Source organism: Hippocampus bargibanti, linkage group LG09 (genome assembly GCF_051943395.1).
Source record: "Hippocampus bargibanti isolate YZ-2025 linkage group LG09, ASM5194339v1, whole genome shotgun sequence".
Taxonomy (NCBI): domain Eukaryota; kingdom Metazoa; phylum Chordata; class Actinopteri; order Syngnathiformes; family Syngnathidae; genus Hippocampus; species Hippocampus bargibanti.
The window spans coordinates 16,517,174-16,533,734 of NC_142742.1; the positions used below are offsets into that span (position 1 = coordinate 16,517,174).

The 16,561-nt window shown below is 40.3% G+C and overlaps 1 protein-coding gene across 1 annotated transcript; it reads left to right on the forward strand.

The window, feature by feature from the left end:
- The first annotated feature begins 606 nt into the window (after positions 1 to 606).
- On the forward strand, positions 607 to 14,081 carry bsdc1 (BSD domain containing 1). The gene is made up of 11 exons (XM_089004987.1): positions 607 to 632; positions 1,180 to 1,234; positions 6,175 to 6,291; positions 6,785 to 6,952; positions 7,317 to 7,371; positions 10,749 to 10,864; positions 10,953 to 11,021; positions 11,694 to 11,778; positions 11,883 to 12,368; positions 12,868 to 12,971; positions 13,061 to 14,081. The coding sequence occupies exons 1-11, from the start codon at positions 622 to 624 to the stop codon at positions 13,088 to 13,090; spliced, it is 1,296 nt and encodes a 431-aa protein (XP_088861113.1). The 5' UTR covers positions 607 to 621; the 3' UTR covers positions 13,091 to 14,081.
- Positions 14,082 to 16,561: the final 2,480 nt, after the last annotated feature.

Consider the following 16,561-nt stretch of genomic DNA (forward strand, 5'->3'; position numbering starts at 1 on the left):
GCTCCATGACTGTCCCAAAAATGAGTTCAAATGTAATGATGCCATTCTTCTCTCGCTGTGTTTTGCTGAGGAGAAATAGATCATGACCATTGGTCCACAGAATGCAATCAACCAAAAGTGTATTATTAATGTTTAATTACTGATTTAATTTTCAATGTAGCTGTGCGTGTGTGCGTGTGCGCTCGTGTGCGCGTGTGTGTTTCCGATCTTTTACCACGGATTTTGGTCAATCACGTGCGGCTTCAACCGAACGGCGCAGAGGGAGACATCGGCTCCTAAAGACGCTCCCTATTAGGAGCGGTACAGGATTGGATTGGCCTTTATTAGTCTCACAGTGGAGAAATTTACATTTCACAGCAGCAAAGTGATGAAAGGAATGAAAGTAGAAAAAAGAAATACATGAGCTGGCTCCAACATTACGTTCGTTCACGAACGACACATCACGACAATACAGTACATGTTAACTAAAAATGGAATAAATATAATTGTTTTCTATTTTCCACGTATATATGAATGATTGATGATGTCAGGGAAGTATAAACGGTTTTCGTTGCTTGTTTATTACTTTGACGTGACTGAGGGTAGAGTTCAGAACACTGATGATGACGTCATCATCTAAAGATGGCTGAAGGGTGAGTATGAAGCACGTATTAGCTCTACTTTTAAAAGTTGTTTTAGCTACGGGTATATTTTCGGGAACATTGGCTGTCAACATTGTTGCAAATTCTGTTGTTATTATTATTGCTGTTATTATAAAATTCTATGCACCAACTGCGTTTCTCAAATGTTCGAAATCATGACAGGAAGTGCGTTTGTTTACAAAATAGCCTAGCAAACGTCTGCTTAGCTTTAATGTAATTCCCTCTAGTAACATTGATCACCACTTATCAAACAATGAAATTGAATTGTGCTTCGTTTCGATGTCTGGCGTATCTATTTAACGAATCAAATTGTTGTGCAAATTCATAAATGACAGCATAGCGAGGCATTAATTTTGCGGGACGGTTAGCCTTCCACCTCAAACTGTCACCAACCGCTTGCCAGTTCTTTGCACGTTGAAGCAGATTTGGTGAAGTTATGTTAAATCTACGATGACTTGACAGCAGCAAAGAGATTCTAGCTGCATGAACATTTTGGTTCTGTTGCTAACGTGAATTATAATTTTGCATCCGATGCCAGAGAAAGCTGGTGGGGAGGCTGGCTTCATCAGAGCTTCCAGGCCGTCAAAGACAAGGTAACCATTTATATACACATTTTTCAGGTCAAAAGTTCCTTATCATTTTACCACCACAAGTGTTACTTGTGCATGTCGACAGGTTATTCAGGTCTTTGAGGTTTTGCGTTAGCGTCTGTCTTGGCAAGCGTGTCAACCTTTCTTTTATGAACATGTTTTGACTTCTCTGTGTTGAGTGTGCTCGTGACCGTACGGTAGTTCATCATTTGCCCATATTCCAAAACAATACTTGCATATTACGTGATGGCTTGTAGATCTGAGAATGTGGCAAGACGGCCGTTGGGAGCAGTGCAGGGGTGGGTTTAGAACTGACAGTCGATGCTTGGAACCTTTACCTTCAAATGGATTGGATTTGCCTTTATTGGTCTCGCAGTGGAGAAATTTACATTTCACTGCAGCAATGTATGTATGTATCTAATGTATGTAAATGTAGTTTATAATAGACGAATGATTGTGACAGCTATGATCTACTGGTGAAAGGGCACTTTGATTCTCTCCTCTTTTACCTCTGTTACCACTTTAAACACTAAGGTGTATGTAGTACAGTGTGACCTTGGATTACGCACTTAATTGGTTCCCAGACAGAGTGTGTAAGGTGAAAAGTGTGTATCCCAAAATAATTTCCCATAGGAAATAATTAAAATGAGAATAATCCATTCCCAGGTCTCTATAAAATATAATTTTCAACTAAATAAGCGTGAAAACTATAAACAATATACCTTATTCTATGTATAATAAATGTGCTATTGTATTGTAATGAAAGAAATACACTGCACTGTATAATAAAGTCGTTTTATTTACCTTTGTGATGGTCGTTGATGGCTTGATGGAACTGTATAGTGCCACTTAGCAGTTGTTTTTTTTAACAACGATACTAGTGCAGCGTGTTCTACCGGAAACAAATTCCTTGTGTGTTCTACATACTTGGCAATAAAGATGATTCTGATTCTGATTCTGATTCTGATTGATGGAATGGAGTTTGCAGGTCGGAGAGAATTGCTGTTTGGAAGGAGTCACATTCCATAAGGACTGTAATTAAAGAAATAAACTGTACTGTAAAGTAAAGTCGTTTTATTTACCTTTGTATGATCTTTGATGGCTTGTTGTAATGGGGTTCAGACTTCTATTCCTGTGTTATGAAAGTCCAATGAGGCATCTTTTTCCAAAAAAGGCCGGTCTCATCTGCATTAAACACTTGCTGAGGAACGTAGCCTTCTTCTTTCACCATTTCGAAGAATGATCCCTTGTATCAATAAACGGTGAACTTCCAGGTTGCCGCATGACGATATTGGAATGAATTAGCTGTGCTTTCTCGGATATAATTGCTTTATTCACGCTGTCGCCGGCAAGCTGCTTTTCGTTAACCCAAATTAACAGAAGTTTTTCAACCTCTTCTATTGCCCCAGACCGTTGCTTTGACAGCACGGAAACACCTTTAGCAACACACACAACTTAGCATATTGGTACTGGGCTGTTAAATCAGACAAACACACACCTCGTTCATGTTTCTCAATGATTTCCTTCTTCTCCTCGACTGTAATTTTGTTTTGTGTCGTCTTCGGCTGAACATGAGCCTGTGGTGGGGTCTTTTTCGGTCCCATAACAGCAAAAGTATCTGTAAAAAATCCGTGAAGACGATCGACGTGTGCACTCAGTAAAAGGTAGTGTGGAAAGGTAGGACGGCTGGGGCTCTGTTTGGTCATGTGCTTTGGTGTTCTTCCGCCGAAGATTACTCCGCCAGCCATGGTGGGGCGGCGCTCCATGTGTATCCCGAAAAGTAGTGCATGTTCCAAGGTTTAATAAATTTAACGTTCGTAAACTGAAAAATTCGTAAGGCAAGGTGTTCGTAAACCGAGGCCCCACTGTAGTTGATACAATTGTAGTGTGAATGGACATTTTTTATGTATGCCCAGCGATTGACTGGCAACCAGTCAAGGGTGTACCTTGCCGACTGCCCTAAGATCGCTGGGATAGGTTGTAACCAGTGACAGGGGAGGCTGTGCCTCACCTGTCATCATGGAAATATCAAATGACAAAATAAATTACACAGTTATATTTATTTAGTGATTTGTACTTTAATGTTCTTTTCCATTTAACTTCACCATTTTTGGATTTTTTTTCAAAATTGCTGAATTTTCACATTTACCGTTCAAATACTAAGTGGAGACGAGTGGTGAGGCAGCAGCGCAATCACTATGCTAAGTGCTGGCTTACAATGCAGTGAGACCGCATTGCTGTCCCTCTGCATATCGCTATTAAAGTGTTCAAAAGCTTTTAGTATATGAACTAAATTTCTACAGTGTAGCTGATGTATATAATGTACAGTCACTGTACATTATAAACACTGTACTATAGTGTTTATTTTATTTTATTTTTATCAAAACTGTGCATAGGTGAGGCACACAGTTCTCCTGCCTCATGACAGGGGGCGCTGGTGATTAGAGATTCTTCTTGCGACTCCTCGGCTGCAGAATAATAGAATTAGTGACATCAAGCTACAGTAAACAGTTAGCAAGTTAAGTGCAACCATCCAGTCATTTTTTCGTGTTCCTTGGCCTTATTTTCAGAATGGTGGATTACATATCTAAATTGGAAGTATTTTCTAAACTGGACTTTGAATCGATACTGGAGATAATAATTAAAAGAAGACCAACACCGGACTGTATAGCTCACAAACGGTGAGGGATGAATGTAAAGGAGTCCAAAATGCCCGAGTAGGCAGCCGTCAGCAAGTGCTATAATGAGACTTGCTTTTTTTGTTTTTTTTGTCTTGCTTTCGTGTTTTCTTTTGTCACTTTGTGTTGTTGTGCGTCGTGCAGTTACACCTTTTCGGCAGCATGAATATGCCAGTACTGTTTTTGAATGGGAGGAATGTCGGTGCCATTTGACTATCATTGCTGGACAATAGCTCTGGGGCCATTGTGCTTTTTTTTGCGCCTGTAATAGGCAGCATCTTCACAGCGCCGCTTTGTTCAGCGGAAAGGTCGGTGCTGTTGGACAGTCTGCGGCTTGATGGATGCATGGCTTGAGGAGCCCGTGATAAGAAGGAGCGTCAGCGCAGAGCGCCGATGCATATGTGGAACTATCGCGGCTTGGAATTGAAGCGGATTTACGTGGGACAGGAGATGTGAGACAATCTGTTCATCAATGGATGCAACAGCTGCATGTTCGCTTTCAACATTTAGCTTGTAGTCGACGTGCACATTGCACCATGATGTCCCTGATCCACTGGTGAAGGGATGCTTTGATCCTCTCCTCTTTCATCTGGAACTGATTCGTGTAACAAAGTGGGTACAGAAAGTGCTTCAGAATGAATGACTCTCTGTTTCTTTGTTTTGTCATGTTATTTGTTATTTCATGTTTTTTTTGTTCTTTTGACTTCAAGACGGCGCCGCGAGAGTGGCTGTCTTTCCAGCAGCTCCTGTATTTTGTTTTTCTACTTTCATTCCTTTTATAATTTTGCTGCTGTTGAATGTAAATTTCTCCACTGCGAGACGAATAAAGGCAAATCCAAAGCTTCTCAGCTTTTTGGCCAAGAAGGATCTCATTGAAACTATTCCTGAAGCAACAAAGTTGTTCCAGCTCGTGCTCACTGTTCCAGCTACTACAGCATCAGTGGAGCACTCATTCTCAGCACAAAAAAAACTGAAAACATAGTTGTAACAGGACTGATCAAGGACGAATTTCTCCATTGAGACAGAGAGACTTGGACTTCATTTATAAGTAAAGGTAACACAATAATAACGTTTTTTTTAATTCTTTTTTTCTATGCGACAGTTTGTATACAGTATATAAAGAATGCTGACATGACATTGTAAACAAAACACGTTAACTGTTGCCAATCAAATGGTGAATAAGCTGCTCTGTGGAGTTCATATGTTTGTAAATCTGACTGATGACGTCAGTGCCTCACCAGCCATGAACCTCACCGCACGTCACTGGTTGTAACACTCCCACGGCCCTTGTGACGTTAAACGGTTGAATGCTGGACACACGGATGTCAATGCTTTGTGATCTGCGGGATTATTGTCAGTTGATGTTAAATGTTCTGTAGTTTTTAATAGCTGTGGCTGCTAAGAAAATGCTATTGAAACCAAAATCACTTCATACAAGACTCAAAATAAAGTTTTTAAGTGTGTGTGTGAGTGTGTCACCCTTTCAGTATCATTTTCTCAAAAGTCTAAAAAAAATCAAATACATTAAAGCAAATAAATATTTAACTTAAGGTGGCATTGGAGGTTTTAGCGCTCAACAATCAGCAACTGCAGCTTATGATCAAAGCTGTCGCGCTGTATTGTTTATCGTTATCAACTCTGTAACTCACTTCCACACAACATCCGAAATATTTACTCTTCCCACCTTGAAATCTTGAAATCTGTTTAAAATTGCATTCAGGATTTAGTTTAATCTGGTATTTTATTCTAATTTTTCATTCTTCTTTTTGATTGTATCGTGTTCTTGGGTGTTTAGAAAGGTGCTTGTAAATAAAATGTATTATCATTATTCCTATTATTATTATTATTATTGTTATTATTTGCAAAAGCCAACTCCCAAATAATAATAATAATAATAATAATAATTATTATTATTATTATTATTATTATTATTATTACAATTATTATGAGCAAAGTACAGGAATCGAGAGGGCAGAGGGAAGTATTTTAAAACAGTATGTGTTTTCCACAAGATTTAACAGACTGCGTCAGGCAGCTGCTCATCTTGGCGTGCGTGAGTATGTGTGTGCGCATGCACGGTAATGGGTCAGTCGTTGGGAATTTGCTTAATCAAAAAGTCGATCTTCGCTCCAAAAATGTTGTACACCCATGCAATGAACCATATACAGTGTAATGGTTTATTGGATCTTACAGTGCATCTATGCTATGATTGCCCAATGTTCCTGGATCTTCGTTGTAATTGTCATTTCTTTATTCTTATTACAGTCATCTGAGGCCTTTGACTTTATTAAACGAGACTTGACGGAGTTTTCCACAGTTGTCCAGCATGACACAGCCTGTTCAATTGTGGCCACTGCCACTGCTGTCAAAAACAAGCTGGCGGTAAGTTGTTGCTTTTTTTGTGTCATTGCATCCGTTTGGGCTGCACGTTATATCACTAAAATGTCCTTTGCACCCCAAAATGCACCGCAAACTCAAGATGCACGACAAACACCAGCATGTTGACATCTCGATAATTAATCTAATGACATCAAAAAGGACGCCATGGGTACGACAGTGTTCTGAAAGCCAACGAAGGCGGCTGCACTTTTGAGAAAGGGAAAGTACTGTCCTTCTGCCACTGAGGAGTCAAGGGCTCAAACGATACGATCTCATTTCAACATTGACATATGGCCCATTGGCAAAAAAATCGTTTTTGCATTGTTGATTTTTGTGGGCTACTGAGTTACTCGCTACATACGGTTGAGACATCCGAGCCTCCACTATCTTCAGATACAGGCATAGTATCTCTTTTGAAGAAAAAGGAGTGTTTTGTAAAATTGTTTGGACATAAAAATAATGCTGAAGTCTGAGCCCAATGCCTTCTCTTTTCTAGGTTGAAGGCTCATCAGAGACCACAGATAAGGTGAAGAAGAGCCTCTCCACCTTCTTAGGAGTTATAACAGACACACTTGCTCCACCCCCTGACAAAACTATAGACTGTGATGTGATCACATTGATGGCAACACCGGCTGGAACTATGGAAGTCTACGACAGCTCAAAGGTGGATATTGAGTTTACATTTTATGACAGTAAACCAAAATGTTTGAGTGTCAACAATTCAACGCCCATTTTAAAGACTGCTCTCATATTGTATTTTTAAAGCAAAACTAATTTTTGTGAACTGTAGACTGATACTTTAAATACTGACAGATTAAGTTTTACTCTGTTTAACACACTGTTGACAAAAAGAATGTACATATATTGTACAAAAAGACAAGTTTTTCCCCCTCACTGTCTGGCAAGGTCAAACTCAATTTGTCTGTTTTAAGTCAGTTTGCATTACCATAACCCTATTTGTTCAATGTTAACGTAATGAGAGAAGAATGTTTGAATTGTGCATTTTCATGTTATTTTTTCCCTTACAGGCACGACTTTACAGTCTGCAGGCTGATCCTGCCACATATTGCAATGAACCTGATGGTAAGACCCAGGAAATATACAGAGTAAAGATGTATAATTTAATAATCGTTAACTATTTACTCTCATCAAATACAATTTTCTCCTGAAATGCCTTGAATTCATTCAAACCCACTTCAAAACATCTTAATTACTGAGGATCTTGAGTTAAAAGTCTCTTCCGACACCTGCCCATACAACAGCTCTGTTGGCTTTGGTAATCTTTTTTGGGGGTTACAAATTATTATTATTATTATTATTATTATTATTATTATAATAATAATAATAATACAATTCATTTATAAGCACCTTTCAAAACTATCAAGGACACTCCGACTGCATTATTACTAACTGGCTAGTACATTCCTGCCGCCATAGGTACACAACTAAGAAGAGCATTTGCTTTTCTTCAGTAGAAAGACCAATAAATATGTTAAAATTTTGTTTTTATACTTCTTTCATTCCTTTCATCTTACATAACTTTTCTGCTATGAAATGTAGTTATCCACTGCGAGACTAATAAAGGTAAATCCAATTCAATCTAAATCATTTGTCGTATTTAATAAATACTAAAGGTCTACACAGTTACTTGCTACAATCTTGGTAGTCAAACTGAGGGTTAATTCATGGCAAAAAAAGATGACTGAAATACCTGCTGTGCACAGTGTGTGAAAACACCAAAGGTAGAAAAGTGACAGCCCATTTACCAACAATTAGATTGAACGTGCTGACTAACATAAACAATCATAAATCTGGTTTGCTACGTGTCAATCTTTGGTTGCAAATCATGTCAATGTCAACAATGTCAACCTGGAGTGTCGAACCTACAAACATCATCAGATGCTGCATTTTGTCTTGGGTGCTGGAGCGGTTTTCAGTTTCTGCATGTTTGTATATTTTCCTTTCAGTGTTTCAAACAATAACAAAAAAATACATACCAAATGGTCAAGTGCTATCCAGTGAGTTGTGAAGCTTTTGGATGAAAAAGAGAGGATAGCATTGCCCAAAACATCGATGAAAAGGTTTCTTCAGACGTCATCTGTACTTCTTTGAAGGTGTCGGACGTTTCGCTTCCTATCCAAGATGCTTCTTCAGCGAACTAAAGTCTTACTGGTAGTTTCGGCCCTATGTATATATATCCCTACTGTCCAGACATGGCGGTGCCGGACTCTGCTATTGTTGGGGTAATTCGCTATGCGGACATCTTTAAACATCGCTTTCTAATCTTTGTTTACATTTTGGACTTCCTGATACGTCATATCCTGCCTTCCTTTACCTGATGTCGCACACCATTACGTCACAACCTATTGCGTCACACACTGCGCGTCATACAAATACTCTCCCAGTCCGTTCTCTCTCTCTTCATGCTTCCTCTCAGCCGACACCGCGATGTCTCCGCTTTCTTCAAGATTAAACTAACTTTCTGTCCAAAACCTGGCTTCCTGCTGATTTAACCATCCTCTGCCATCAAGACCCATAGAAGCAATGAACCACGGACGAACGATCAAGATAAACCCATTAGCTATGATAGGTCCCTGCTCTCAGGTTGGGGGGAGCAGAGGACTACTCCCTGCGGCTCCACTGATTGCTCCTATTGTCCTAACTAACGACTGGCCTGATTGCCTATTTGCTCTGGTATCACCTCATCAGCATTACTAATCCTATGTTGCCTAAGCAGGCTGTTCACACCACCATATCGGTTTAGTGAAGGATTTAGCTGTTTTATGAAAATCGCTTCTTTTACTCCCCTTTCAAACCATCTATGTTCTTTCGCTAAGATTTTAACCTCATTGTTGTGAAATGAGTGGTTGGTAGCTTTTAGGTGCATATGTACTGCCGATTGAGGCCCACGAGTATTATCCCTGCGATGTTGCTAGTCTTTTTTTGAGAATTTGTTTAGTCTCCCCAATGTATTGCCCTTTATCATTTTCATTCTTACAATGTATTGAATAAACTACATTACTTTGTTTTTCATTTGGCAGCCTATCTTTTGGATGCACTAATTTTTGCTTTAAAGTGTTTATCGGTTTGAAATAAGTAGGAATTTTGTGTTGCCAAAGGACTCTAGTTTTTCCGAAACTCCTGCAATGTAAGGTACTGCTACTCCTCTCCTGTTTGTATCTTCAGAATTTTTGGTTTCATTCCCTATTCTTTCCTTCTGACATTTGTTAAAAGACCACAGAGGGTACCCACAGTTTGTGAGAATCAGAATCAGAATACCTTTATTCGTCCCACAAAGGTATTTTGATTCTGATGGTCCCTTTATATGTTTTGACTCCTTTTCTCTACCTTCGATGCCTGTTGGTATTAGTTTAGCTCGATGCTCGAGGGTTCTCATAACTCCTAGTTTGTGTTGTAGAGGGTGGTTAGAATCAAAAAGTATTGGTCAGTGTGCGTAGCCTTCCTAAAGACTTCTGTATTTAGCCCTCTGTCCTCTTTTAGAATTACTTTACAATCCAAAAAGGCTAGTTGGTTCTCTTTAATGTCCTCGCGAGTAAATTTAATGTTGATGTCTACCGAGTTGAGGTGATCTGTGAAGGATTGAATTTCTTGTTTTTTAATTGTGACCAAAGTATCGTCCACATATCTAAACCAGTGTCTCGGTTTCGTCCCCGGGAAGGATGTGAGGGCCGGTTTCTCCATCTCCTCCATGTACAGATGGGTGAAACTGGTGAGCACAACCATGCATTTGTTTGTAAAATGTCTCCTTAAATTGAAAATATGTAGTACTAAGGGAGATAAGGCAGAAGGATACATATATAGGGCCGAAACTACCAGTAAGACTAATTCGCTGAAGAAGCATCTTGGATAAGAAGTGAAACGTCAGACACCTTCAAATTAGTACAGATGACGTCTGAAGAAACTTTTTCATCGATGGACCACTCCTGTACGACTGAGAGCTTACACAGACGTATTGCCCAAAACACTTTAGAATTCATTTAGCCTCTTATGTCAGGAAAAAAGATGAAACTAACATTCATCCTGGCAATACCTACAATACATTCTTTCTGAATATTTTACTTCAGGAGAGTCGCAACAAAATTACCCAAACACTTCAGCGTTCATTGAATCAACAGTCTCTTTGGATCTTTTGTGGACATGTCAGGATGCTTTGCAACAAATTCTCTCTGACGAATCTTGACTTTGAACCCTTTGGATATTTTCAGGCGTTGGATACATGTACTGCATTTGCATGTTCAACGTGAGATAAAATATGCCCTCGTATGAATATAGAAAACTTCATGACATTAAATGTGAGTCGTGTCCTTGTTGTGTCTTCCATGCGGCACCATCAAAGACCAGCTCAGTGGGATTTGTACTGATCAGAATTCTCTGCTAATGGATGCTCTCACACTTGTTCAGATGTGCTATTACACTTTATTTAAACCGGTTTCTCCCAGGGCCCCCAGAGCAATTTGACAACTGGCTATCCAACTTCAGAATGGAAGATAAGAAAGGTGAAATCTCAGAGCTCTTGGTTAGCAGTCCCTCAATACGAGCACTTTACACAAAAATGGTACGTTGACTTTTGTAATGCTACCCATTTGTTTGATTAATTAAAAAGCAATCTGGAGATGAGTTTATTTTGTGTGTTTTATTTAAAGGTTCCGGCAGCAGTTGCCCATTCGGAATTCTGGCAGAGGTACTTCTATAAAGTATTTCAGATGGACCAGGTAAACTTACCCAGCAGTACAAATCCTTCAGTATGTGACCTCAACATCCGCTCATGCCCATAGCCAAACATGCAACTTGTTTCATGGTCTTTAGCCCCCCCTGCTGTTAAGTTTGAATATGAGAAGCAACCCCTTGCCTCTTTATTGATGCTTTCAGATGGATGAAAACAGCTGCTTTTTTTAGCTTATGTATATTGAATAAATTAAATATTAATCATAATACTGTGATTAGACTAGCGGGGATGCATAGAACATTTCGTAAAGAACACTTTTGACTTCCCTTTTTAGTTGGTTCAGTACGGCGCTTTGGCACACTTTGAACTCAAATTTGTTAACTGCTATTGATGCTAAAGTGCTTTATGTTCTGAAGTGGCCATTTTCATATCTTAGTCTCTTTCAACAATTTTGTGTTTACTGGTGTCACTTTGAAATATCAATTGCGGTACTGTCTTTGTTGGTGCCACATGGCACCATCATTTCGAATGAAATAGGAGACTCAAATTGGATATTGGATATTGGATATGCCTTTATTAGAATTACGTGTCATGTCATGTCATGTTAATTACATGTCAGATTTTAATTCCTTTGGCATCTCTAATTTCTTTGAACATCATTAGATAATGTGGGTGAAATTGTTGCAAAATTAGTATTTGTCCCGTTTTGCATTGTCAGGAGGAGGCACGGCGAGTAGTGCTGAAGCAGCGCGCTGAACAGACTTCCCACACAGAGGTCCTTGGCTGGGAGGAAGAGGAGGAAGGTATACCAGCAGCAACTTACTGACTTAATTTGGTGACTCGATCCACGCTCCGTTTGAAACTCAACTCTCTCACGCTACCTTGATGGGTTTCCCTTTTCTTTTAGATGACTTTGTTGGTACTACATCCTCATCTCATCTCAACTTCACTCCCGCTTTGGACACAAACTCAGCACTGGAGCCGGCACCTTTGAAGACTCCTCCAGCAATCACACAGCTGAGTAATACAAACCTGTCTCCCGGTGAAGAACGTGACGCCACCCTCTCAATTAGCAGTGACAGCGTCAGTCTGCCAACGCAGCTGGAGTCGCAGCCCAAGCCCATTGTCACCGAGCTGGTAGCGAAGCTGACCGAGGTCACTGTGGACGATGCTGTAGAAAAGAGGCCAAAAGCGCAAAAGCCCGAGCAGACCTGCGACTCGGCTCCCGAGGCACAAATGGAAACTGGGACCCAGCCAGAGGTCACTGTAGATACAATGACATCACGGACCCCAAAATTAGAGGCTGCAAAGGAGAATGGACTCTATGACCTGCGAGTATTTGAGCTGAACTCTGACAGTGGCAAGTCTACACCTTCAAACAACGGCAAAAAAAGTACATTCCCCAGAGGTTTTATATCTATATATTTTTAATTGTAGACGTCTATTTTTACTCGTTCAAATCATTTTAATTGTGATGCCTCCCTGCTTAACTCATTCACTGCCAGACATGTGCATAAATGTGTCCACTCCAGTGCCAGGGTTTTTGTCATTGTCACTCAAATTGCAGGACCCACAGAATATTGAGTTTTAGGACTACATAACCAAACATTCCAAAATACAATGCAATACATACATAATGGTTTATATAACACTTTAATAACAGCTGAAGCTGGAACAAAGCGCTAACATGAAAAAAACGGGAAATGCTGCCCTCTTGGGAAAAAACATTGCCAGCGTTTAATCGGCACTCCAGCAACAAAAAAATATAACCCAGGGCATATTTTCAATCCCCGAATCAATTTGTGAATGGCAGTGAATGAGTTCATCTGTTTTCAAAGATGAACAAGACAAGTTGTCAAAACGTTGAAGACTGTAATCCTTATGTCCACAAGGTTCAAGTACTGATGTGAGCGAGGACTGGGAGAAAGACTTTGATCTCGACATGACAGAGGAAGAAGTTCAAATGGCGCTCTCGAAAATCGAAGCATCTGGAGAGGTTTGTCTCTTCGTCCCTCTGTCACAATTTATTTGATTTGAAATTGGTGGCCTATTTCAGATTTTTTTCCCCTTTTTATTTTATACAAGTTGGAAGAAGACTGGGAGACCTGGGAGTGAGAGACCTTGCAGCACCAATCATGTCCATGACATCAAAGCTTATTCTCTGCTGATGAACCATGCCTTAAATCTTTGTCCAAGCCGTCACCTTGTCTTATATGTCAGTTCGAGTTCAGAGAATTCCCAGCCGGGGTTTTGAACCAGTTTGGGGCACCTATTGGAGACAAGATTTAGGTAGGCCTCTCCTCCAGACACCGTGACTTGGAGTTGCAGAGCAGATGATACGAGTAAATCGACGGAAGTTGTCATCAAGATCTCATCTGACAACAAAGAAGGAACCCCTTCCTTTTTTCTTTGTAGGTACTATGTGTTCATGTATGTTTTTGCTGGCTTAACTTTAGGCAAAAAGTAGCGGAAGTGCTGCTTGTCACCATTGTGAGCTAAAATCCTCCAGCAGTAATTTTGGATTATTATTAAAGAGCAATTATTAAGTCTACCCTTGCGCGCCTTTATTTGACTTACTTTTTATGCAAATATCAAGAACCTGAGTGAAAGTTTTCATACACTCATTTTTTGCGTATTTTTGTTAAATCACAACTTCTAATTTAAGTTTTTTTTTTATCTGAATAACAAATACAATCTGAAAATTGGCATGCACACAACTACTTAGCCCAATCTGGTACCTTGTAGCCACCATTTGTCAATATTTGCCCTGCGGCTTTCTGGTCACTTGTTCAGACTTGACTCTATCCCAAAGTCATTGGATAGTCTCGTTCAAGGCCCAAGTGAGCCATATTGAAAATTGATGGGTTTATTTGAGGAATAAAATACAGATGAACACAGGAATTCTTATTAAGTAAGTCGGAATGGCATGCATGCAAGTTAACTTGAAAAATGCCGTAGTTGTTATGTGATTGGACAGTTTGTTTCACATCTGCAATTTCTGTTTTTCCATCTCAATGCTATCACATCATTTTTACTTTTAAGTTGCTTTCAGTCGGAATTGTCAATTTTTCATGACATTAAAAGTTTCATGGCGTACTAAGTTTGATTTATCTTGCACTATGAAATTATTCAGATGCTCTTTGTTGTTAAAAAGCAATAGCCGGAGATGACTGTTATCATCATATGGTAATTAATGGGGTATTTGGTACATCGGTTATAATGTATTGTAATGTAAACGGTGTATAGGAAGTTGCCACTCATACCAATGTTCTTTCCACATTATGTATTCCAAGTACGTACTGTATTTTGGGAGATCGAAACTGATCAAAATCACAAAGCAGGCTCTCAATATACCGGACACTTTTCAATGAAAATGGGGAGTGGGGGAGGTTAGGTTTCTAATTTTACTTTTATATGATACAGTCAGGCTTACTTAGAATTTCGGAGATGGGCATTTATGAACATGTAAAAAAATAAGTACAGGAAACCTTTATTCCTCAGTAATGTGGTTGAAAGCCTATCCCATGCAAGTTTAAAATGTATGTATTTGTATGATGAAACGTATTTATTAGGTGTGAGTAGAGTTGCTTGTTCTGTAGCCACATACAAGCCAGGGTCTTCTTGTGTCGGTCACAAGCCCGGATAAATACAGAAGGTTGTGTCAGGAAGGGCATCCTACGTAAAGTTGGGCCAAAACAAACGTGCGAATCAAACCCCTGAAGTTGGCGACCCCTGAAGGGAAAAGCCGAACAGAAAAGAAGAGTGTGAGCGCGGATGGTTGTTTGTTTCCGGCTGGCAACCGGTTCAGGGTGTCCGTCCCCCCGCCTACTGCCCGAAGACGGCTGGGATAGGCTCCTGCCATCGGTCGGCGTGACTCGAGTGAGGATAAAGAGGTCGGGGAAAGGAATGAATGGATGGATGAATTTAAAGGCAGTGTCATTCTGGGACAGTTCCGGGCGTCTGTCCAAAATTGACTGCAACATCCCAAATGAAACACGTGAGGTCAGCATTGTTCCAGTTCTGTTGATTGGCTTCTGTCACGCAGACTTGGATGAACCACACGTTTCCCATCGGCGTTTTTATTAATACAAATTGTTTACTCACCGAATCTCTCCTCTTTAGACTCAAATGAGATACAGCCCACCATCGTCCATATTTTCCATGTGGCTTTTGCCTTTGCAGCATCTTGTCTAATGCAAGCCAAGGCGGGCTCGTGTGCAAATACAATACACTTTCTGTGCTCATTACATGTCTTCTAATTTTGAATAGCGTATTTGGGGCATTTGTATTTACATCCGTGATTGCTGTCTGATTTTCATGAATAATAAGTGTTGTGAGGAATATTATAAAGAACATTGATCTATGACCACCTGATGGGTTTCATCAAGAAAAACAGGCACATAGCAAATATATTTTCCCCAGAAGTCTTATAAAGAACCATTTACAGGCTGAAAAGCTCAACGGAACAATTTACAGTTGGTCGCGAAGACATAGAAAATATATGCTTGTTTGCATGCTCGTTTATATATAATTGTTTTATGACTTATTTAGTCGCATACAAGGTCTTTCACATATGTGTGGTAATGGCGCGTGCATATGGTCTCATAACCGCGCACGCACACGCTCACACACACACACACACACACACACACACACACACACACACACACACACACACACACACACACACACGCGCACACACGCACGCACGCACGCACGCACGCACGCACGCACGCACGCACACACACACACACACACACACACACACACACACACACACACACACACACACACACCCCGTATGCATTACAGTCTCACTCAGTTCTCACTTTTACTCCTTAGTCAGCAGAAAGGCTATAAAGGAATTTCCTGTTGAAGCCCACCACCCACCCAAGCGTGTCTTTGTGTGTCTGTGTGTGTTTACCCGGCCACTAGCAATTGCCAATATCATGCACGGATCATTTGGGCAAACAAAGATGGTGGGAGGGAGATATACATCCCTCTGGAGGAGCATTCCTCATAATCCACTGTTGACAGACCACTTCCTGTATCTCGCCATCCACAACTATAATGTCCCAAACTAAATCTCTCACACAAAAGACACAAGCAAACCACAAAGTGTCGGGATGAGATTATTGTCTTGGTGTCTCGATACCCTAAAGGGAGAAACCCTGTAACCCCCCAAGGTCCCCACTTTTTAAAAAGCACAAAAGACTCGCTCTGAGGAAAGAGGCAGACACTGTTGGAATGTGTTGCCAGGGCTTCTATAGCAACCGGCCTCTGAATTCACTCATTTCATTACTGCGCTTGTCTCCATGAGGAGTCTGCACCTTGTTGATCCATTCAAAATAGGCTCCATATATTCAGTTCCTCCATCCTATTGAATTCTATTGCGCTTACTTCCTAGCGGGAAGTTAAAACAAACATATTTGTGTTTCATGAATGTGCAAAGTGCTGATCTCCCACTGACAAAATAAAATGTTCCAAGGACACTTAAGATGTCACTTTTTTCCGTGACAAAGATTTGTCTTTTCCCAATGTCTTGTGGTGGGAACTGGCTGCTTTGTTTGGATAAAGCAGTGTCTG